Here is a 19,329-nt window from a genome sequence, read left to right as displayed (position 1 = left end):
TGGCTGCCCGCTAGGCCGGACCTGGGCATTTTCTGGGGCGCTGTACCAGGATAGGGCCACTGGAGACCCCAGGGGAGCCCCAGGCCCCGTACTTGCTCCTCACCTCTCTCACGGGTTCCCCTAGGACGATGCTTGTGTGTGAGCGGTACCCGGGGCAGGCATTTGGCTCGGGGTAAAGAAGCCACTCAGGGTGACCCATGTCCCTGGGTTTAGCCTCCTCCTAATGGGCACCCTTGGAGGCAGCAGGGACTCAGGTACTCGGGCCCTGGATGGAGTTCCCATCCTGTGGCTTCAGCCTGGCCCAGCTTCGGCTGCAGTGGGCGTTTGACGGAGTAAACAGGTGGACGGTGGATGGAAGGCCTCTCTTTCTCTGTCTCTCTGCCTTTCAATTTTAAAGTTTTTCATCTCCCCATTTGGCAGAGGACGGGCCTCCTCCTGGGTGCCCTGGGCCTCTCTTTGTTTGGCTGTGGGTGCTGCTTTCCAGGCAGAGGGAGAGGAAACCCTGGAGGGCAGCCTGGAAGCAGAGTGCTTCCCCTGACCAGAGGTAGGGGCCCGGCATGAGCCTTGCCTTCTCCACCCCCAGGGGCCTTCCTCATCCCCTACTTCTTGACACTCATCTTCGCTGGAGTCCCGCTCTTCCTGCTGGAGTGCTCGCTGGGCCAGTACACGTCCATCGGGGGGCTGGGCGTCTGGAAGCTGGCCCCCATGTTCAAGGGTGAGTTCGGCCAGGCCCCTGAAGCCAGCAGTGGCTAGGGAGTTGGGTGGGGCAGGGGAGAGGAGGGACTCCCTGCGCTCACTTCCTGGTGGGGCTTGGAGCCTGGCAGGCTCCCGGGACACGGGGGCGTCAGGTGTCCTGGCCTTGGGCCCTACCCTGCCTGAACCAGACGTGAGTCCTGGCTCCCTCGCCTGGGGGGCATGTGTGACCTGCCGGTCACCACCCAGCCCTTCATCTCCGTCCCGGTTGGCGAGGTGGCAGGGCCGCGGCCGAGTGGGCAGCGGCCGTGTGGCTGACGCTGCATCCCGCCCGCAGGTGTGGGCCTGGCGGCGGCCGTGCTCTCCTTCTGGCTGAACATCTACTACATCGTGATCATCTCGTGGGCCATCTACTACCTGTACAACTCCTTCACCACGGTGAGCGGCCCCCGAGCGCTCCGGGGGCAGAGCGGGGTGGGGTTTCCCACAGCAGTCCTAGCCCCGAGCACCTTCTGTGGGCGCACACCTGCCCCCCACCACACCCCGTCTAAGATGGGTATGGTTGACCCACGGTGCACTGGCCTTGCTGGCCTGGGTTCAAATCCCGAGTCCACACTCTGCCATGTAGCCTCAGCTAAGAGACTTCACCTCTTGGGGCCTTCGTGGCCTCTTTCCGAAATGGGGACGACCTCGGCTCCCCAGGAGCTGGACACCGGGAGCCCCCTGTGACCCAGCCGTCCCCTCTCTGGGTCAGCACCCCAGGAGGAAAGCAGGGTCTTGAAGAGGGGCCGGCACACACGTGTGCACAGCGGCTCTACACAGTAGCTGAGGCCCGGGAGAGGACGGAGGGCTGAGGACGCGGGCCGGGGCCTGTGTGCCCAGTGGACGTGAGCGTTTGAGGCAGGTGAGGCTGACTCGTGCCACCGCACAGGGGAGCCCCGAGGACAACGTGCAGGCGAAACAAGCTGGTCCCGGAAGAGGGACTCCTCGGGTTCCCCGCCCCGAGCCAGACTTCTGAGTGTACAGTGCGGGGGTGCCAAGTGCATCCCACTGCCACCCAGCCATCGCCCCAGCCAGCTCCAGCTGCCTTCCAGCCTACAGAACTGGGACCCTGCGCCCACTAAACACCAACCCCGCACTCCCTTCCCGGAGTCCCCGTGGCTCAGCACTTAGGACACGACCGCGGTGCCCAGGCCCTTGTGGGAGTCCTGAGGTTTGAATCCCAGCCCTGCACCAAATTCCACCTTCCTGCTCACGTGCACCCCAAAGGCAGCGGGTGATGGCTCAAGGAGTTGGGTCCCTGCCACCCACGTGGGAGACCCAGATTGAGGTGTGGGTTCCTGGCTTTCGCCTGACCCAGCTCCAGTTGTTGCAGTCATTTGGGGAATGAACCAGCAGATAGGCAATCTATTCTCTCTCTCTCTCTGCCTTTCAAATAAATAAGATAAATCTTAATTAAAAAAAAAAAAAACTTGGAAAGAGACAAAAACGTGAAACCAGCCTCCCTGGGTCCTCAGGATCTCACAGTGCTGAGAACCGGGCCTGACAGACAAGATGCCGGGGCTGGCCATGCTGGCCGTACTGGCCGTGCTGGCTGTGTCACAGAAGGCAGCGGGCGAGGCCCCTTGGTCAGGGCGGCAGAGCTGGAGAGTGGCCCCAGGGAGGGCACAGGAGGCCCGGGGTGCAGTTTGGAGGACTGGGCCTTGGAGTGAGCAGGGAGCGCTCCCCTAGCCGCTGTGTGACCTGGAGCAAGATGCTGCCCCGTTGTGATCACGGTGCCACCTGCCCACCCAAGCCGTTGGCAACGAGAGGCGGGACTGTGGCTTCCAGGAGGTTTGGGATACCCTGAGGGCGGCCAGGGAGAGCCGGGCCGTGTGCCAGCCCCTGGGGCCCCAGTGGGGTTTGGTCACACATCTGTGTCCTCGCAGACGCTGCCATGGAAACAGTGTGACAACCCCTGGAACACCGACCGCTGCTTCTCCAACTACAGCATCGTCAACACCACCAACATGACCAGCGCCGTGGTGGAGTTCTGGGAGTGAGTACGGTGGCATGGGGTGCCAGGGTGGGCGGGGCCTGCAGGGGACACTGCAGCCCTCCAGATCAGGTGAGGGGACTATGTGCAGCATGGACAGGGCACCGGCACGGGCGGCGCCTCCCCTTTCCTAAAGAGAGCTGGACAGAGGACCAGGCACCTGATGCAAGCCATGGCCGCGGGTAGAGAAGCCCAGCTGGAGACCGAGCTGTGCAGCAGCTGGGGACACCTGGCCGTGGCATCCTGCCCTCTGCCTCTCGCCCCCTGCCAGCACCCCCAGTGGCCACCCAGTGCTAGCCAGAAGCCGAGGGACCTGTGAGGTGGCCGGAGCAGTCACCTCCTGGGGCGCAGTGCAGGGTGGAGAAGGTGGTGCGTGGACAGAGGGGGCCGCAGGGCAGGGAGGAGCCAGCACGCTGAGCGGGGCTCCTGGAGAGGCCAGTGAGGACCCGTCTGGAGGACCAGCCCAGGCCCAGTTGGCCCCTGCGTCCTGGGTCCCATAGGCAGTCCAGCGGACAGTGGACCCAAGATAGTTGAGAAAAAATTGCGTCTGTGCCGAGTGCGCACGGGCTTTCCTCTTGTGGTCTTTCGGGGAGCAGTGCAGTATCGCAGCTGTTTCCGTGGTGTGGACACGGAGCTAGGCCGTCGTGCAGAGGTGACTCCACGCCCACGGGAGGCCGTGGGCAGCTTCTGTGCACACGGGCACTGTTTTCTGGTGGGAGCTTGGGCACCTGCAGGGCTTTCATCTGCAAGAGGCTCCGGAAGCAGCCTCCTGCGGACACTGGGGGAGCGTGTACTGATAAACCCAGGTCGCCTGGAGTGAGCACATGTGCACACACATGCAGACACATACACCTGTGTTCACATTCATGCATGCACACACACATGCACGTGATGCAGACAGTGCACATGTAAACACATTCACACAGACACCTGCACGCCAACACACATGAACACATGTGAACACACATGTTCACACATGACATGGACATACACTGGCACACCTGCCTACACGCACGTTCAGCTCATGTGCAGGCACACACAGAGACACACATTCTGTCTCTGGGAAGGCTGCGCTGATTCTGTTTCCCAGGGGGGCACCTCACAGATGTGTGTTGGGGCCTTACAACAAACGAGGTGCTGGGGTCCAAGTCTCTGTGGTGTGGAGGGATCCCTTGTGCTGGGCAGCTGGTGGGAGGCAGTGCACCAAGGCATGGAGGAGGTGAGAGCAGGCCAGGGACAGGTGGATGGGTGGCACGTGGCCCGGCCGCACGGCAGAGCCCTGAGACTGCAGACACGGAGCCGGCTCAGGAGGCCAGCCAGGGAGTGCAGCCTCATTCTGCAAAGGAGCGGGAGCTGTCCGTCCGTGGCAGGACCACGCCAGCCACCTGCGCCCAGAGGGCTCCTGGGCTGGCGCAGGGCAGAGCAGAGGCAGCTGCAGCACCTGCTCTCCTTGGTCGTTGCCCCTGGTTCCGACACGATCCCTGGGGTAGACCACATCCCTGCCCATGCCCCAGCCCCCCCAAGTCCCAGCGGCCCTTGTGACATTCTGCCCCCTCCTCTCTGAGCAGGCGCAACATGCATCAGATGACTGACGGGCTGGACAAGCCAGGCCAGATCCGCTGGCCGCTGGCCATCACCCTGGCCATCGCCTGGGTCCTGGTGTACTTCTGCATCTGGAAAGGTGTGGGCTGGACCGGAAAGGTAAGGGCCTGGGCTGCCGAGGGAGCTCTGCTCAGGCAGGGAGTCCACAGCTCCTGGAGCCCCTTCCAACCTGGGCACGCGCAGGCTCTCTGGACCTCAACTCCCTCCCCTGCACAGTGGGCATAAGGGCGCCTCCTACTTTCTAGAGCAGAGAGGATGCAGGAGCTGACACAGGTCGGGCTCACAGCTCAGCTCACGGTGGGACCCTGGCGTTCTGCAGCCCCGGGCAGGTGCCGCTCATGGGCCACTCAGCCAACTTGCCCCAGGCACAGGGCCTCAGTTCCGGGCGCAGGGGCTCCTGCGATGAGGAACACAGGCGAGCAGGTTGTGACGAAGTCCTCAGGCCGTGTTTGCAAACAGGTCCGAGTTCAGACCCCAGTGGGGCTGATTCCTGGCTGGGTGACCTGAAGGAAGCCGTTTCTCTCCGAAGCTCCGCTTCCCCTCTGCAGGATGGGGCTGGTGCTTACATACATCCGTTGCTGTTCGCTTCTCTTTTCTTAAGATTTGTTTATTTGACAAAAAGAGTGACAGAGAGACAGGCAGAGGGGAGAGAGAGAAAAAGAGACAGAAAGTAACATAGAGATGGGCAGGAGGGAGGGAAGAAAGGAGGAAGGGAGGGAGGGGGGGAGAGAGAGAGATTTTCTGTCTGCCAGTTCACTCCCCAGTGGCCACAGTGGTCCAGGCTGGGCCGAGCCAGAGCCGGGAGGCGAGAACTCCATCCCGGGTTCCCACAGACTCGGGCCATGACCTGCTGCTTTCCCAGGCGCCTTAGCAGGGAGCCGGCTGAGAACTGGAGCAGCCAGGACTCCCACTGGTGCCCACACGGGATGCCGGCATCTGGCTTAACATTCTGCACCACAATGGTGGACCCTGTTGGGTTTGTTTTAAAGATTTATTTATTTATTTATTTGCTTGACAGGCAGAGCAGCAGAGACAGAGGGATCTTCCATCTGCTGGCTCACTCCCCAAATGGCCACAAAGGCTAAGGCTAGACCAGGCCAAACTCCAGAGCCAGGAACTCCACCTGGGTCTCCCGTGTACCTGGGCTATCATCCGCTGCCTTCCCAGGCGCATGAGCAGGGAGCTGGATTGGAAGCAGAGCAGTCAGGACCACAGCCGGCACTGTCACAAACAGTGGCCCCCACCGTGCCGGCCCTGCCACCGGTGATTCTAGACAGCTCTCAGCACCTAGCAAGGGGCTGTTGCTGTTTTGTCTTTATGATCAGGTCAGCAAGTACAGAGCGACTGCAAGCCGGGTGCCCCGTCCAGGGACGTCTGGCAGGACAGAACTGGCCGCAGCTCCCTCCCCTCCCTGCCTCTCAGGCCTTATGCTGGGGGCTGAGGCCCGAAATTCCTGCGTTTCCTGCAGGAAGCGGAGGGGCAGGTGTGCTGTCCGAGGTCTCCAGGTCTCGCAGGGAGAGGGGCAGCAGAGAGACGGGAACAGAAGAAGGCTAGGGACAGGTTGGGGCAGGGCCAGAACCCGCCAAAAAGCTGGCAGAACTTTCCAGAAGAAGGTGCAGAAAGAGACAAAACAGAGCCTTACAAAGCCGACACATGGGCCTGGGCAGAGGCACTGAAAACCGAAGACCCAGACCCAAGGCTGGTGCCCACGTCTCGGACCCGTGCCTGGGACGAGGGAGAGCTGGGCAGGGCCTGGTGTCTCCCGCTCCAGCTTCAGGGAGCAGGAAAGGGTAGCTTGAAGGGCGGTGGAAGCCCCTGGGAGCTGCTGTCCCCCGTGTACAGCTGTGCACTGCTGTGTGCTCCCTGTGCCAGCACCTTGTGGGCTCATCACAGCTCTCCTGTCCGAGCAGCCGGGCTGATTGAACCCATTTTCCAGACGAGAGAAACTGGGGCTCAGAGCACTGAGACACTGACCCAGCGGCTTCATTTTATCCCCTCTTCCCAATCTCAGGGACAATGGTTTGTGCAGACAGCAAGCAGCTTCCCTGGTCCTGAAGAAGCCCAGAGTGCAGGGAGGGAGAGAAAGCTGCCCCGAGGGAGACCCACGCTGGCCGGGAGCCAGGGGCCCCTGAGCCCTGACATTGAGTCTGAAACCGCTGTTCCACACCAGCGAGCAGAGAAACCATTGCAGGCTTTTGATGACCAATTTGGCAAAAACGGGTTTTTCAAATGATTATGCTCAGAGTTGGCACTGCAAGGGAGCCACCCTGTGCCACGCTGGAGGAAGTGCCATTTGCTTTCTTTAGAATGAAAAAATTGAGGGGCTGACACCGTGGCTCCCTTGGTTAATCCTCCGCCTGCAACGCCGGCATCCCATATGGGCGCTGGTTCTAGTCCCGGTTGCTCCTCTTCCAGTCCAGCTCTCTGCTGTGGCCCGGGAGTGCAGTGGAGGATGGCCCAAGTGCTTGGGCCCTGCACCCGCATGGGAGACCAGGAGGAAGCTCCTGGTTTCTGCCTTCAGATTGGTGCAGTTCCGGCCATAGCAGCCATTTGGGGAGTGAACCAACAGAAGAAAGACCTTTCTCTCTGTCTCTTTCTCACTGTCTACAACTGTATCTGTCAAAATTGATTTTAAAAAAAATGAAAGGCATAATTACAGAGAGAGGAGGGCGAGAGAGATAGAGAGGGAGAGGGAGAGAGAGAGAGAGAGAGAGAGAGAGAGAGAGAGAGAGAGAGAGAGGTCGTCGAGCCACTGGTTCACTCCCCAAATGGCTGTAATGGCCAGGGCTGGGTCAGGCGGAAGCCAGGAGCCTGGAGCTCCATCTGAGTCTCCCCCATGGGTGGCACTGGGCCAGCTCCTGCTGCTTTTTTGAACACATTGGCAGGGAGCTGGACCAGGAGTGGAGCAGTGTGGGATGCCGGTGTCACCCCGGCCTGTGTAACCCAGTGCACCACAATAGCACCGCCACCCCGAAGTGCCGATTCTGGAAGGATCGGGCGATGCTCAGACGCATCAAAAGCCCTTGAGAAGCCATCGCTTTCTGCTTGATGATTCCACATCCAGACGTCTCTCCCAGGAGTGATACAGCCATTCTGTAGATAAAGGTTTATAAACAGGGGTGTTCAATGAGGCGCGGAAGATTGGAAGTCACCCAAATGGCTAACAGCGGGGCTGCTGGGAGAGGGTGGGGGCCCTCCCTGGGGACCGTTTGTAGAATTAAAACTCACTGTTCAGGTGGCAGACGGTCTTCAGAGAGCAGACCGAGCGCGCTGTTTTTTACCTTGAAAGCTGCCCACTGAGAAAGCAAGTGGCTGACTGGAGCCCAGTTTTCTGAGACGTGATCATCTATGCCGAAGAAGGTGTCTAAGAAGGAACAGTAAAATGCTCACAGCCCTGTGGTTGTGCATTTTTCAGACATTGATTGAGTGTCTACTGTATACCATGGACTGTTCTAGACATCAGAAAGCAGAAGTGAGAGACCCAAACCCTGTGCCTTGTGTGACGTCGATCCTAGGGGCTATGGAAGGGAACTGTGTGTGTGTGTGTTTGTGCACATGTGTGTGTTCCTATGTAACTTTCAATGTTTCCTGCCAACAAAAGCATTGCTTGGATAATTTAGACATCAGTTAAGAATCACAGGGAACGGGGAAGGTAAAACCAGGTGCTGAGCTGCTTGGTTCAGACTCCACGGGCAGCCAAGCAGAGCAGGCTTCCTGGAGGAAGAGGCACTGGCAGCACAGGCGGGTGCAAGGGGCGGGGCCGCGGGCAGGCTTACGCGCCCCTCCCTGTCCCCTCCAGGTGGTCTACTTCTCGGCCACGTACCCCTACGTCATGCTCATCATCCTGTTCTTCCGTGGAGTCACACTGCCTGGCGCCAAGGAGGGCATCCTGTTCTACGTCACGCCCAACTTCCGCAAGCTGTCCGACTCCGAGGTGAGCAGCCTGGGGTGTGCCGGGGGCAGCCGACTGGTGCGGACAGGGGCCTTGGGGCCCGTGGCTGCGATGACCACTGGACATTTCTGCCTGTAGGTGTGGCTGGACGCGGCTACGCAGATCTTCTTCTCCTATGGGCTGGGCCTGGGCTCCCTGATTGCCCTGGGCAGTTACAACTCGTTCCACAACAACGTGTACAGGTGCCAGCGGCAGCCCAGAGCCCCCTCCTTCCCGGCCCTGCCCTCCCTGGCTTTCCCCTGGGTCCCTGTCACTGCTCTCCCTGGCCCCGCCCCCTGACCTCTGCCCTCCCTGACCCCGCCCCACCTCCCTCCAGGGACTCCATCATCGTCTGCTGCATCAACTCCTGCACCAGCATGTTCGCCGGCTTCGTCATCTTCTCCATCGTGGGCTTCATGGCCCACGTCACCAAGCGGTCCATTGCTGACGTGGCGGCCTCAGGTCAGCGCTGCCCCGCTCGGGGCCCGGGGTTGGCAGTGGGGCTTGCATTGTCCCCCTCACCCTGTGGGTGGCAGAGCACTCACTGCCTGCCAGACACTGCCCCCTGATCTTCCCAGCTCTGCAGTAGATGCTATGTCCCCATGTCACAGGTGGGAAAACCAAGGCTCACCAAAGCCGCCTGCCCAAGCTCAGAGCTCGAAAGGGGTTTGTGCCCAGATCGGTTTGACTGTAAAACCTGGGCTCTTTGTCTCCCAGCCACCCTGGTGCTTCCTGCACGGCCCTGGATTTTGTAGGGGAAAAGACCCACTCCTGTGCCTGGGCCTTTAAGGCTTGATCTAACCGCGCCAGGTTTCCAGCCATGATGCAAACTCCCTAAGTCTGCTTTTGTCCTGGCTCCCAGAACAGTCTCTCCAGGTGGGCTGTGCCCACTTAGCTCGCCACAGTCTCAGTGCCCCAGGGCCCAGGGAAACCGCAGACAGCCGCCCCCCTACCCAGGGGCCAGGCCAGCAGCAGGCAGGAGGGCCACTTTGTGCACAAAGGCGTCCCTGAGCCGTCTGGAGGGGACAGGGATTGTCCCCCGGAGCACTGGGCGGGGCCTGGGGAAAGGACGTTGAGCTCCTGGACAATGGCAGCCCCCCCCCCCAGGCCTCCCCGGCCCCTACAGAGCCACACCCAGGTGGCTCCGATGTCTTTGCTCCTCATTCTGTCTTTCCCCTGCTCCTGGACACCCCGGCCAGACCCTCAAACACCACCTGTCCTGGACACACCTCCCATGCCTTCCCCCAGCCTGTGGTCCCCCTTGTGAGAAGGGTCCCCATCCAGTGCCTGGGCCAGAAACCTCAGCATTGCCCTGTGTTCTCCCCTCACCCCCAGCCTGCAGCCTTTGGCCCCCCAAGTATCCCCAGCAGGGGCCGCCTCTGCACGTGCCCCGCCCCTGCCGCTGGCCAGGCCGCTGCAGTCCCCGCCTGGACAGGGAGCCGCTCACCTGCAGCCTGCACCGCGGCCCGGCTGCCCAGCGGTGACTCTGATGTGAGGCTTAGGGACTGGGGGCTGTGCTGGGGCTGCCACGGATGCCCACCACGCTGCCCCTCGTTCCCGCAGGCCCGGGGCTGGCATTCCTGGCGTACCCGGAGGCGGTGACCCAGCTGCCCATCTCTCCGCTCTGGGCCATCCTCTTCTTCTCCATGCTCCTGATGCTGGGCATCGACAGCCAGGTGACCGCCCCTCCCCCGGACCCCTCCCCCCGGAGGAGGACTCAGAATCTCAGACCCCTAGAATATCCCGAAGCAGCCCTGTGGACTGGCCAAGTCCAGCATGGGAAACGGAAACCCAGAGGGAGGGGACTCCGCTGAGGCCCCCAGGGCCGCAGGGGCAGCGTCAGGCTGGACCCTGGGCCACCCTCCCCCCGCCCCCCAGCCCTGCCGTCTGGGTGCTGCTCAGGCTGTGGGCGGTGGGCAGCTGACCCCGCCCCCCTGCAGTTCTGCACCGTGGAGGGCTTCATCACGGCCCTGGTGGACGAGTACCCCAGACTGCTGCGCAACCGCCGGGAGCTCTTCATCGCCGCCGTCTGCATCGTCTCCTACCTGATCGGCCTCTCCAACATCACCCAGGTGGGCTCCGCTGCTGCCCTGGGGCCCTTTCAACGGCCCCTCTCCTCGGCCCTTCCCCGCTCCATGGAGCTCTGTCTCTCTGCCGAGCCCAGGACACACGGCGCTGAGGCAGACGGCGTCCTGCCTTCTGAGCGTTCCCTGGCTGTCAGAGACAGACGCTGAGCCAGACAGCGTCGGACAGAGCCAGAGACTGCAGCAGGCAGCCTGGCCTCTGCTCCCAGCAGCCACCCGGAGTCGGGCCTTCGAAGTGAACACTGCCTCTTGTTGCGTCCATGAACACGTATCTGTGACCTGTGCACTCACCGTCCTGTGGGCCCAGGAACCACTGTGATCCCGGGTGTTGACGGTGTTGATTCGTTCCCTCGCTCGCACTTGGGAGCACCTGCTGTGGGTCACATGTGTGACACTGGGAATCCAGCAACAGTGTGACAGCCACTGCCAAGTCTGCCCTCTTGGAGCCTGAGTTCCAGTGGGGACGAGGCTGACAGAAGAGGTGCCAGGTGCAGTGGAGCAGAGTGGATACAGCAGGACGGGAAATGGCCAGCAGGGGCCCGGGAGGCCTCTACCTGGGACAGGGGATAGTGGAGGAGGTCTCTAAGGAAGTGACAGGTGAGCGGAGACCTAGATGAGGAGGGACAGCCAGGGAGGGGAGGAGAGCATGGCAGGCACTAAGGCCCCGAGGGCGAGGGGCAGAAAGGAAGCCAGTGTGGCGGGGAGCGGAGCAGAGCCTGGCAGGCCAGGCCATCTGAGTTAGACTTGATTTGACGTCTCCCTGCTTGCTTATATACCATGTTATTATGTATGTGCTGGGAGGTTCACAGCAGGGGAGAGGCAGGACCGAGTCACGCATGGACAGACGGCACTGGGGAGCGGCCCCCGGGCCTGGCCTGCTCATGAGGCCCCCGGGGCTACCTGCAGCCTACCCTGAGCCCGTTCTCCAGGCGGTGCTGGGTGCCAGGGGCCCAGTTGCAGGTGCAGGTGCGGGAGGCCACTCTCACGCTCCCTCCCTTCCTCTCACAGGGGGGCATTTACGTCTTCAAACTCTTCGACTACTACTCCGCCAGCGGCATGAGCTTGCTGTTCCTCGTATTCTTCGAATGCGTCTCCATCTCCTGGTTCTACGGTGAGCCTCCACCCCTCCTCCTTCATTCATTCATTCACTCATTCGTACTTCAACAGAAGCAGCCAGGACAGCAGGCCCTCTCCCTGCACTGTTCAATCGCTGTGCTCCACAGCTCAGTGCGGTTGGTGCACGAGGTCCGTGTGCAGAAGACAGAGCAACAGTTAGGGTGTGGGCGTGCGGCAGAGAGGCTAAGGGGCTGCGTGGGGCACCCGTACGTGTTAGGGTTCAAGACCGGGCTCCACGTCCAGTTCTAGCTTCCTGCCAGTGTGCACCTCAGGGAGACAGCTGGTGATGGCACAGGGGCTTGGGTCCCTGCTGGCCACGGTGGGGACCTCTGCTGAGTTCCAGGTTCTTGGCTGAGGCGGTGCCCTGTCCCCGCTGCTGCGGACAGGGAAGATTCCTGTCCATCGCTCTGTCTCAAATACATACGACTCCACAAAGAACAAATAATTTCACGTAAGCTGGGAGCCAACTAGTATGCGTTGTGGGATAAAAAGGCTTGTTTCACGCTGGGTCTGGAAAAGGGGTGACAGAAGTATAGATCTGACATCATTCGACAAAAGCTGCCATGATGGGAAGTGTACATCGTCCCTGAGCCAAAAAGCGAAGGAATCAGGGTTTCCTTTCCATCCTGGCCCAAATCTCCGGAGCCCAGGGCCCAAGGGTCCGAGGCCGCACTTCCCTGCCTCTCTGCTGGGACCCAGAGAGCCCAGAGCGTGGATGGAGACGGGCGGCGCCGCAGCCCCCAGGCCTCGCCCTGCCCCGTTTCCGTCCGACCAGACCCAGACCGCCTGCCCTTGGGACTTCGCATGCGCAGTGCGCTCTTGAAGCACTCTCGCGAGGCTTAGGGTTCTCCGTAGACACGCGCAGATCTCCGCGGTGGGCTGCACTTCCGGCCCGCCTAGCCTTACCTTTGAGGAGAGGCGGGGACTGTGGGAGGGGACCTGCGACCCCTGACTGTCCATGGCCAGTGAATGTCTCCACCTGGAGGGGCGCGGCTTTTCTCCCTGGCACACGTGCTATGGGGGTTGACGGTTCGAAGGGTGCTGGGGGCGGCGGCCTGCGGACCCCACGGCTCAGCCGTGTGCCCCGCCCTTGCGCCCCTGTCGCAGGTGTGAACCGTTTCTACGACAACATCCAGGAGATGGTGGGCTCCAGGCCCTGCATCTGGTGGAAGCTGTGCTGGTCCTTCTTCACCCCCATCATCGTGGCGGTAAGGCTGGGGCTGCACGCCTGGGGGTGGGGCGGCTCCCCCCAGGGAGAAACTTCTGGAATCGAGGGCAGGCAGGGGAGGCCCTCGGGCCCAGGTTCGGTTCGCCCCGCCCCTGCCGTGCCGCCCGCAAGGGCTGAGCTGTCCGAGGCGGCCGGCAGGCTCCGGGAGGTGGAGGCCAGGCTGCTGACGTCGGCCCTGGTCCTGGGGCCGGGGTGGGTTACCCCGGGGAAGGGGAGTCCACAGGCTGGAGGGGCTTTTCTCCGAGGCCCTCGTGGAAAGGGGCCTTGCGTGTGGGGGCCCCAGGTGCCGAGCCCCGGGAAGGGTCTGCCCAGGCTGCGGGGCCTTGGTGGCTGGCCTGGGAGGCTGACCACCCCGCCCCTCCCCCTCCGCAGGGCGTGTTCCTCTTCAGCGCCGTGCAGATGACCCCTCTCACCATGGGCAGCTACGTGTTCCCCAAGTGGGGCCAGGGAGTGGGCTGGCTCATGGCTCTGTCCTCCATGGTCCTCATCCCCGGCTACATGGCCTACATGTTCCTCACCCTGAAGGGCTCCCTGAAGCAGGTAAGGCCTCAGCACGCCCGGCACAGCCCCCGCCCAGCAGGGAGACAGCTGCAGAGCCGATGGCACCGTGAAGGGGGCCGCCAGGGACAGGGTTGGAGGCTCCTGTCTCTGTGGAGCCTTGGAGGGGGTAGCTCAGAGGAGGCCTCTGGGGAAAGCCAGAGTTCAAAGTAGATGCAGAAAGGATGTTTCGGGGGGCGGGGAGGGGGGGATGCAAAGGCCCAGGGGTGTTAGCTGCCTTTGGTGAGCGGGAGTGAGGTCAGGGTGGGAGGGCTCAGGGTTTGTGATAAGAAATGGGGCAGGGGCGGGAAGAGGTCAGGCAAGGTTGTGAAGGAGTTTTTTGAAGGCCAGAACAGGAACGGGGGACTCAGCCTGAGAGCAGGCGGGTTTGAGCCCATGAGGGGTGAGACTGGAGTAGCAAAGTCACTTCCCTGTGTCTCACCTACGGACTTGCTGTAGACCAGATGTTTTCTCCTCAAGGAAAGACACATTGACCTCCGTGCAGGGCCCCACATCATGTGCCATATGTGGCCCCCAGCAGGAAACCCACCAAAATACACGGACACTCCTCCCAGGACCCCACCATCATACACAGACACTCCCCCCCAGGGCCCCACCATCATACACGGACACTCCCCCCCAGGGCCCCACCATCCTACACTGACACCCCCCACACAGGGTTCCACATCATATGCAGACACTCCCCCCACAGGGCCCCACCATTATACACGGACACTCCCCCCCAGGGCCCCACCATCATACACAGACACTCCCCCCCCAGGGCCCCACCATCATACACAGACACTCCCCCCCCAGGGCCCCACCATCATACACAGACACTCCCTCCACAGGGCCCCACCATCATACACTGACTCTCCTCCGACACAGGGCCCCACCATCATACACTGACACTCCCCCCCCAGGGCCCCACCATCATACACTGACACCCCTCCGGGGCCACACCATTATACAAGGACATCCCCCCCAGGGCCCACCATCCTACACGGACACTCCCCCCCAGGGCCCCACCATCATACACTGACACTCCCCCCCCCAGGGCCCCACCATCATACACAGACACTCCCCCCCAGGGCCCCACCATCATACGCGGACACTCCCCCCCCCCCCAGGGCCCCACCATCATACACTGACACTCCCCCCCAGGGCTCCACCATCATACACTGACACCCCCCCCCAGGGCCCCACCATCATACACAGACACTCCCCCCCCAGCTCCACCATCATACACTGACACCCCCCACACACAGGGCCCCACCATCATACACAGACACTCCCCCCCCAGCTCCACCATCATACACTGACACTCCCCCCCCAGGGCCCCACCATCATACACAGACACTCCCCCCCAGGGCCCCACCATCATACACAGACACTCCCCCCCAGGGCCCCACCATCATACGCGGACACTCCCCCCCCCAGGGCCCCACCATCATACACAGACACTCCCCCCCCAGCTCCACCATCATACACTGACACCCCCCACACACAGGGCCCCACCATCATACCCGGACACTCCCCCCCCACAGGGCCCCACCATCATACACTGACTCTCCCCCACAGGGCCCCACCATCATACACTGACACTCCCCCCCCCAGGGCCCCACCATCCTACACGATGCTCCCCCACCAGGGCCCCACCATTATACACAGACACTCCCCCCCCCAGGGCCCCACCATCATACACGGATGCTCCCCCACACGGGGCCCCACTATCATACACGGACACTCCCTCCACAGGGCCCCACCATCCTACACTGACACTCCCCCCCCCCAGGGCCCCACCATCATACAGACACACCCCCCAGGACCCCACCATCATACACAGACACTCCCCCCCAGGGCCCCACCATCATACACAGACACTGCCCCCCAGGGCCCCACCATCATACCCGGATGCTCCCCCCCCAGGGCCCCACCATCCTACACAGACACTCCCCCAACAGGGCCCCACCATCATACACAGACACTCCCCCCACAGGGCCCCACCCTGAGGCACAGGTTGAGGATCCCTTGTTGGAAATGGTTGAGACCAGACGTGTTGGGACCGGGATCTTTGGGGTGTTGGAGTTCTGCACGTAGACGCGGGATGGGACCCAGTGTAAAAGGAGCTTGTTTAGGTTTCCCCTGCACTTTGCACACGCTGTCTGAAGGTGGCGCTGTGCGGCATTCTCAGTGCACCTGTGATTTGAAGGTGACCTCGTGGGAGGGGAGGAGTGGAATTCTCCACTTGTGGCTCCACGTGAATGCCCCAGAGTTTCAGATGTTGGTGCATTTTGGATTTGGGTTTTCGGGTAAGGGTTGCTCAGGCTGTGCTGAGTCCACGCGCTCTCTGTGGACTTGTGCTGACGCTGAGAGGGAACCGAGGCAGGAGGGAGGTGCTGGGCAGAAGAGATGGCCGCTGGTCGGCGATGGTCGGCGATGCTTCGGGCGAGGCCTCCCTGAGGCCAGGTGGGGTCGGGATGTGCAGGGCCACAGCCAGAACCCGGGGTCACCGCCCACTTGGTTGTGGTGCCCCTGCCACTGGCGGCCAGGAGGGGCGTGCTCAGGTCTGAGGTGGGGGCCCACCCCCCCCCCCGATGGGACCAGAGGCCCTGAGCGGGGGCTGCTTCCCCAGGCCCGCAGTCTGTTGTTGAAGAGCCAGGGCTTGCATCCTGCTCCTGCAACGCTGCGTCCAAGGCTTTTGTTTTCCGTGGAGCGTCCAGAGCTCAGGGAGGAGGGGTGCCCGTGCAGAGGCAGGCTCGGCCTTTGCCCAGGCCTGTGGTGGGCAGAGCAGGAGCAGGGGGTGCCTGCAGCAGAGGTACTGGGACTCAGCACTCAGTACCTGCTGTGTGCCGCTCACTGTCGTCCGTGCTGGGGGCTCAGCTGCAGAGGGAGTGAGCGGGAATGCCAGCTGCAGAGGGGAGAGGAGCCCTGAGCACAGTGAAGCCACATGAGGTGGGCCGTGGGCTCTGAGCAGTGGGGGGCAGGCTTGGGTGTGCTGGGGCCTCGGCGGGGAGGCGACACAGCTGAGCTGAGGCCAGAGGAGGCACTGCAGCTGCAGAGGCCCTGGCCAGGAGCCTGCCTGGTACCTGATGGGCGGGGGCGGTGACGCGGAGGCCTGTGACGGACAGCGCCCAGATTGGTGGCAGGCCCTGTGGGCCTAGATTGCTCTTGTGGTCAAACAGCAGCTCTTAGGGGTCCCGGCAGGTGGAGGGCGCAGTCTCTCAGTGGTGGCTCAGGGACCCCCTGCTGCTGTGTCGGGAGCAGGGCACGAGGAGGGGTGGGAAGGGATGGGGGCTGGGCTGGACCCAGGGGCGGAGGGCAGAGGATGTGCATGTGGGGGCTGGCTGGAGCTGCAGCGTGGCTGAAGGCAGAGCAGACGACGGGGTGGGGGCGGAGCTACTGGGCTGAGCCTCACGCCCGCCCGCGATGCCCACAGCGCATCCAGGTCATGATCCAGCCCAGCGAGGACCTCGTGCGCCCCGAGAATGGCCCCGAGCAGCCCCAGGCCAGCAGCTCTGCCAGCAAGGAGGCCTACATCTAGGGCTGCGGCCGCCTGCCGAGCGACGCTCTCCCCCCGGCCCGGCTGAGCGTGACCACCACTTGACGTCTGAGGATCCCTTCTCTCTGAACCTACCTCGGGTGGCGAGTCTGGACCCATCCCCTCACATGCAGGGGAGGTGGGCACAGCCAGCCCGGGGTGGGAGTGGGGGGCTCGCCTGGGCTTCCAGCAATTGGCAGGCTGGCATCCTTTCCCACGGAGACCCCTGTAAGCATCAGGTGGCTGTGTTGCACCTGCTGCGGCCATATCCTTTCCGTCCTGCCGGCGAGCCTGCCCGCCGGGCCACGCCCTCCTGGCTTCCAGCGCTTTCCCGACTGTTCTCTCCCCGCCCAGACCCATGACTGTTATCCCGGACTTGGAGGGGTTCGGCCTGCACGCGTGTGAGCGGCGTCTGGTGCACGCGGGCTCTGGCGCAGCTCTCACCTCCATTTTCTGGCCCCTTCTTCCCGAGGCAGCTTCACGAGGCCCCCGCAGACCGCAGTCCAGGTCTGCAGTGCCGCTGCCCTCCCCACCCCACCCCACCCCACCCCGTGAATGAGTAGCAGCAGGAACCGCAGCTCTGCAGCTGGGTGCTCCGCCCCTCTCCCCAGGCGCCCAAGCACACCCCTCGGGGAGCCGCTTCTCTTTCGATGCCCAGTTTGGCCAAGCATGGAGGGTCTGCGGAGGAAGCCCCGGGGAGGGCGCCGCCTGGGAGTCGGGGCACATGCCGTCGACCCCGGCTTCTGTCGGAAACGAGCGGACTCACTGCCAGCCCGTGGCGAGCTGCTGCCTCCTCCCCTTCCTGCAGATTCCTGCTGGCACTCAGACCTCCCCAGCCCCGCCAACCCTGAGGCCGCACCCCGCGCTCCTTCCTGGAGTTGGGATCCACGGAGTGCGTGTGCTGCAGCTGCGGCCGCTGGCGTGCCGGGACAGGGGTTCCCGTGCAGCAGCGCGTCCTTGTGCCCCGTAGCTCCTTAGCGCGTAGCTCAGACTGTGTTCGATGATTAATCCCTAGTAAGTGTGGTAATAACTGTGACTTGTCCTACCTGAAAGTGACCAGCACACCAGATCTTGCAATAAGCTATCACCCTCAGAGTATTAAGCACAGTATTGTAGAGAAAAAAATCTGCGTCTACTACCGACGTGCACCCAGCCGTGCTTGCCCCCACGCGTGGCGTGTGGGACCCCATGTGGTCCGCGTAGGAAGTGTGTGCCGTAGTCTCAGCGCTAAGACACCCCAGCCGCCACGTGGAGAGGCCAGGACCCAAGCACACGTGGACTGTCCCACGCCAGGGTCTCCAGCAGACCCCACACTGTGTCTCCTGGTCCCCCTCCCCGCCCGTGTGTGAATTCCTTTAGGCTAAGGGCAAGAAGACTGCTCACTTCCTCCTCGTTCTTCCATGTGAAACAAGTCCAGTCTCTCTCCGCTAAATGCAGTATTTCTCCCGTCCCTGAGCGATTCTAACTGTGGTATGTGGCAAGGGATCCCCTAACCGATCTCTGCCCAGGCCAACTTCATAGAGCACAATACTCCGTGTCGTACACTTGCTGTGAGAACTGTGAATATGTGTGTGTGGTTTTTTTTTTTTAGTATTTGCCCAGGAGGAGGGAAAGATACTGTATTATCATATATGCTTTTTTTTGCAATAAGGATTTATTCTCAGAACACCAAGTAAATCTATCTCTATATAAAAATATATGTAATATATACATATTCAAACTATATACAGAGCCTGTTTAAAAAAAAAGACAGTATTATTTAGTAAAATTATCTGTTCTATGGACCAAATGTAAAATATTTATAAATGAAGATGCGTTTTAAATGTCTATAAATGGTGTCATAACCAGAGCACGGGCGTTATGTCAGTTTCTAAGGATTTAGAGGAACAATAATAAAGGTTCTATGATACGCAGCGTCAGGCACTCAGTTCTTGGGGCTGGGGACACAGCAGGCTCTTTCGTGGAGCAATGGCGCAGACACAACGCTCCCTTTCCCCCAGAGGAAGGCCTGGCTCGGAACCCAGCCCGGGGGAGCTGCGCTTCGCGGCCGTCTGAACAAGTAGGCAGCAGGGACTCCGCGCTTCCCTGTGCACGTGGACAGCTCAGTAGAAAGATGCCCAGAGCTGCAGGGCAGCGGCTGGTGTCCGCATAGCCTTTGAGATGCCAGCTGAAACACCCCCACCCTTATCAGAGTGAGGGCCTGGGTTCGAGTCGTGGCTCTATCCGCGATCCCAGCTTCCTGCAGGCCCTGGGAGGCAGCAGGTGGAGACTCAAGTACCTGGGTCCCCGCCACCCTTGTAAGAGACCTGCACAGAGCCCAGGCTGCTGGCTTCAGCCTGGCGGGCGCTGGCTGCTGCAGGCATTTAGGGAGTGGGCGGGCAGACGGCAGCGCTCTGTGACAAGGGCCATCCCGGGAAGGGGAACTGGTGACAAAGATACAGCAAGGGACAGCAGCTCACCCTGTTGTGGAAGAGGCTGGGGGGCCGGGCTGCGGGCGGGGGTCTTGGGGGTGAGGAGGAGGGGCATGCTGTCACCTTTGCAGGGCTCACTGAGCACCCACAA

General features: G+C 61.9%; 1 protein-coding gene across 3 annotated transcripts in view; it reads left to right on the top strand.

The window, feature by feature from the left end:
- Positions 1-18,676, top strand: part of SLC6A1 (solute carrier family 6 member 1) — a 39,703-nt gene extending 21,027 nt beyond the window's left edge. For all 3 annotated transcript variants that reach the window (XM_051851708.3, XM_089305632.1, XM_089305633.1), the window contains exons 4-16: positions 584-715; positions 1,031-1,131; positions 2,622-2,731; positions 4,297-4,429; positions 8,130-8,264; positions 8,361-8,464; positions 8,599-8,723; positions 9,825-9,937; positions 10,202-10,333; positions 11,354-11,456; positions 12,569-12,669; positions 13,062-13,229; positions 16,666-18,676. In XM_051851708.3, the coding sequence (XP_051707668.2) occupies positions 584-715; positions 1,031-1,131; positions 2,622-2,731; positions 4,297-4,429; positions 8,130-8,264; positions 8,361-8,464; positions 8,599-8,723; positions 9,825-9,937; positions 10,202-10,333; positions 11,354-11,456; positions 12,569-12,669; positions 13,062-13,229; positions 16,666-16,770 (1,562 nt within the window). In that variant the 3' untranslated portion in view covers positions 16,771-18,676. The remainder of the gene's footprint in view (positions 1-583; positions 716-1,030; positions 1,132-2,621; positions 2,732-4,296; positions 4,430-8,129; positions 8,265-8,360; positions 8,465-8,598; positions 8,724-9,824; positions 9,938-10,201; positions 10,334-11,353; positions 11,457-12,568; positions 12,670-13,061; positions 13,230-16,665) is intronic.
- Positions 18,677-19,329: the final 653 nt, after the last annotated feature.

This window comes from Oryctolagus cuniculus, chromosome 10 (genome assembly GCF_051225735.1).
Source record: "Oryctolagus cuniculus isolate XC-2025 breed Fujian yellow rabbit chromosome 10, ASM5122573v1, whole genome shotgun sequence".
Lineage (NCBI taxonomy): Eukaryota > Metazoa > Chordata > Mammalia > Lagomorpha > Leporidae > Oryctolagus > Oryctolagus cuniculus.
The sequence above is the reverse complement of the archived record's forward strand: the minus strand, read 5'-3'. Positions and strand labels throughout refer to the sequence as shown.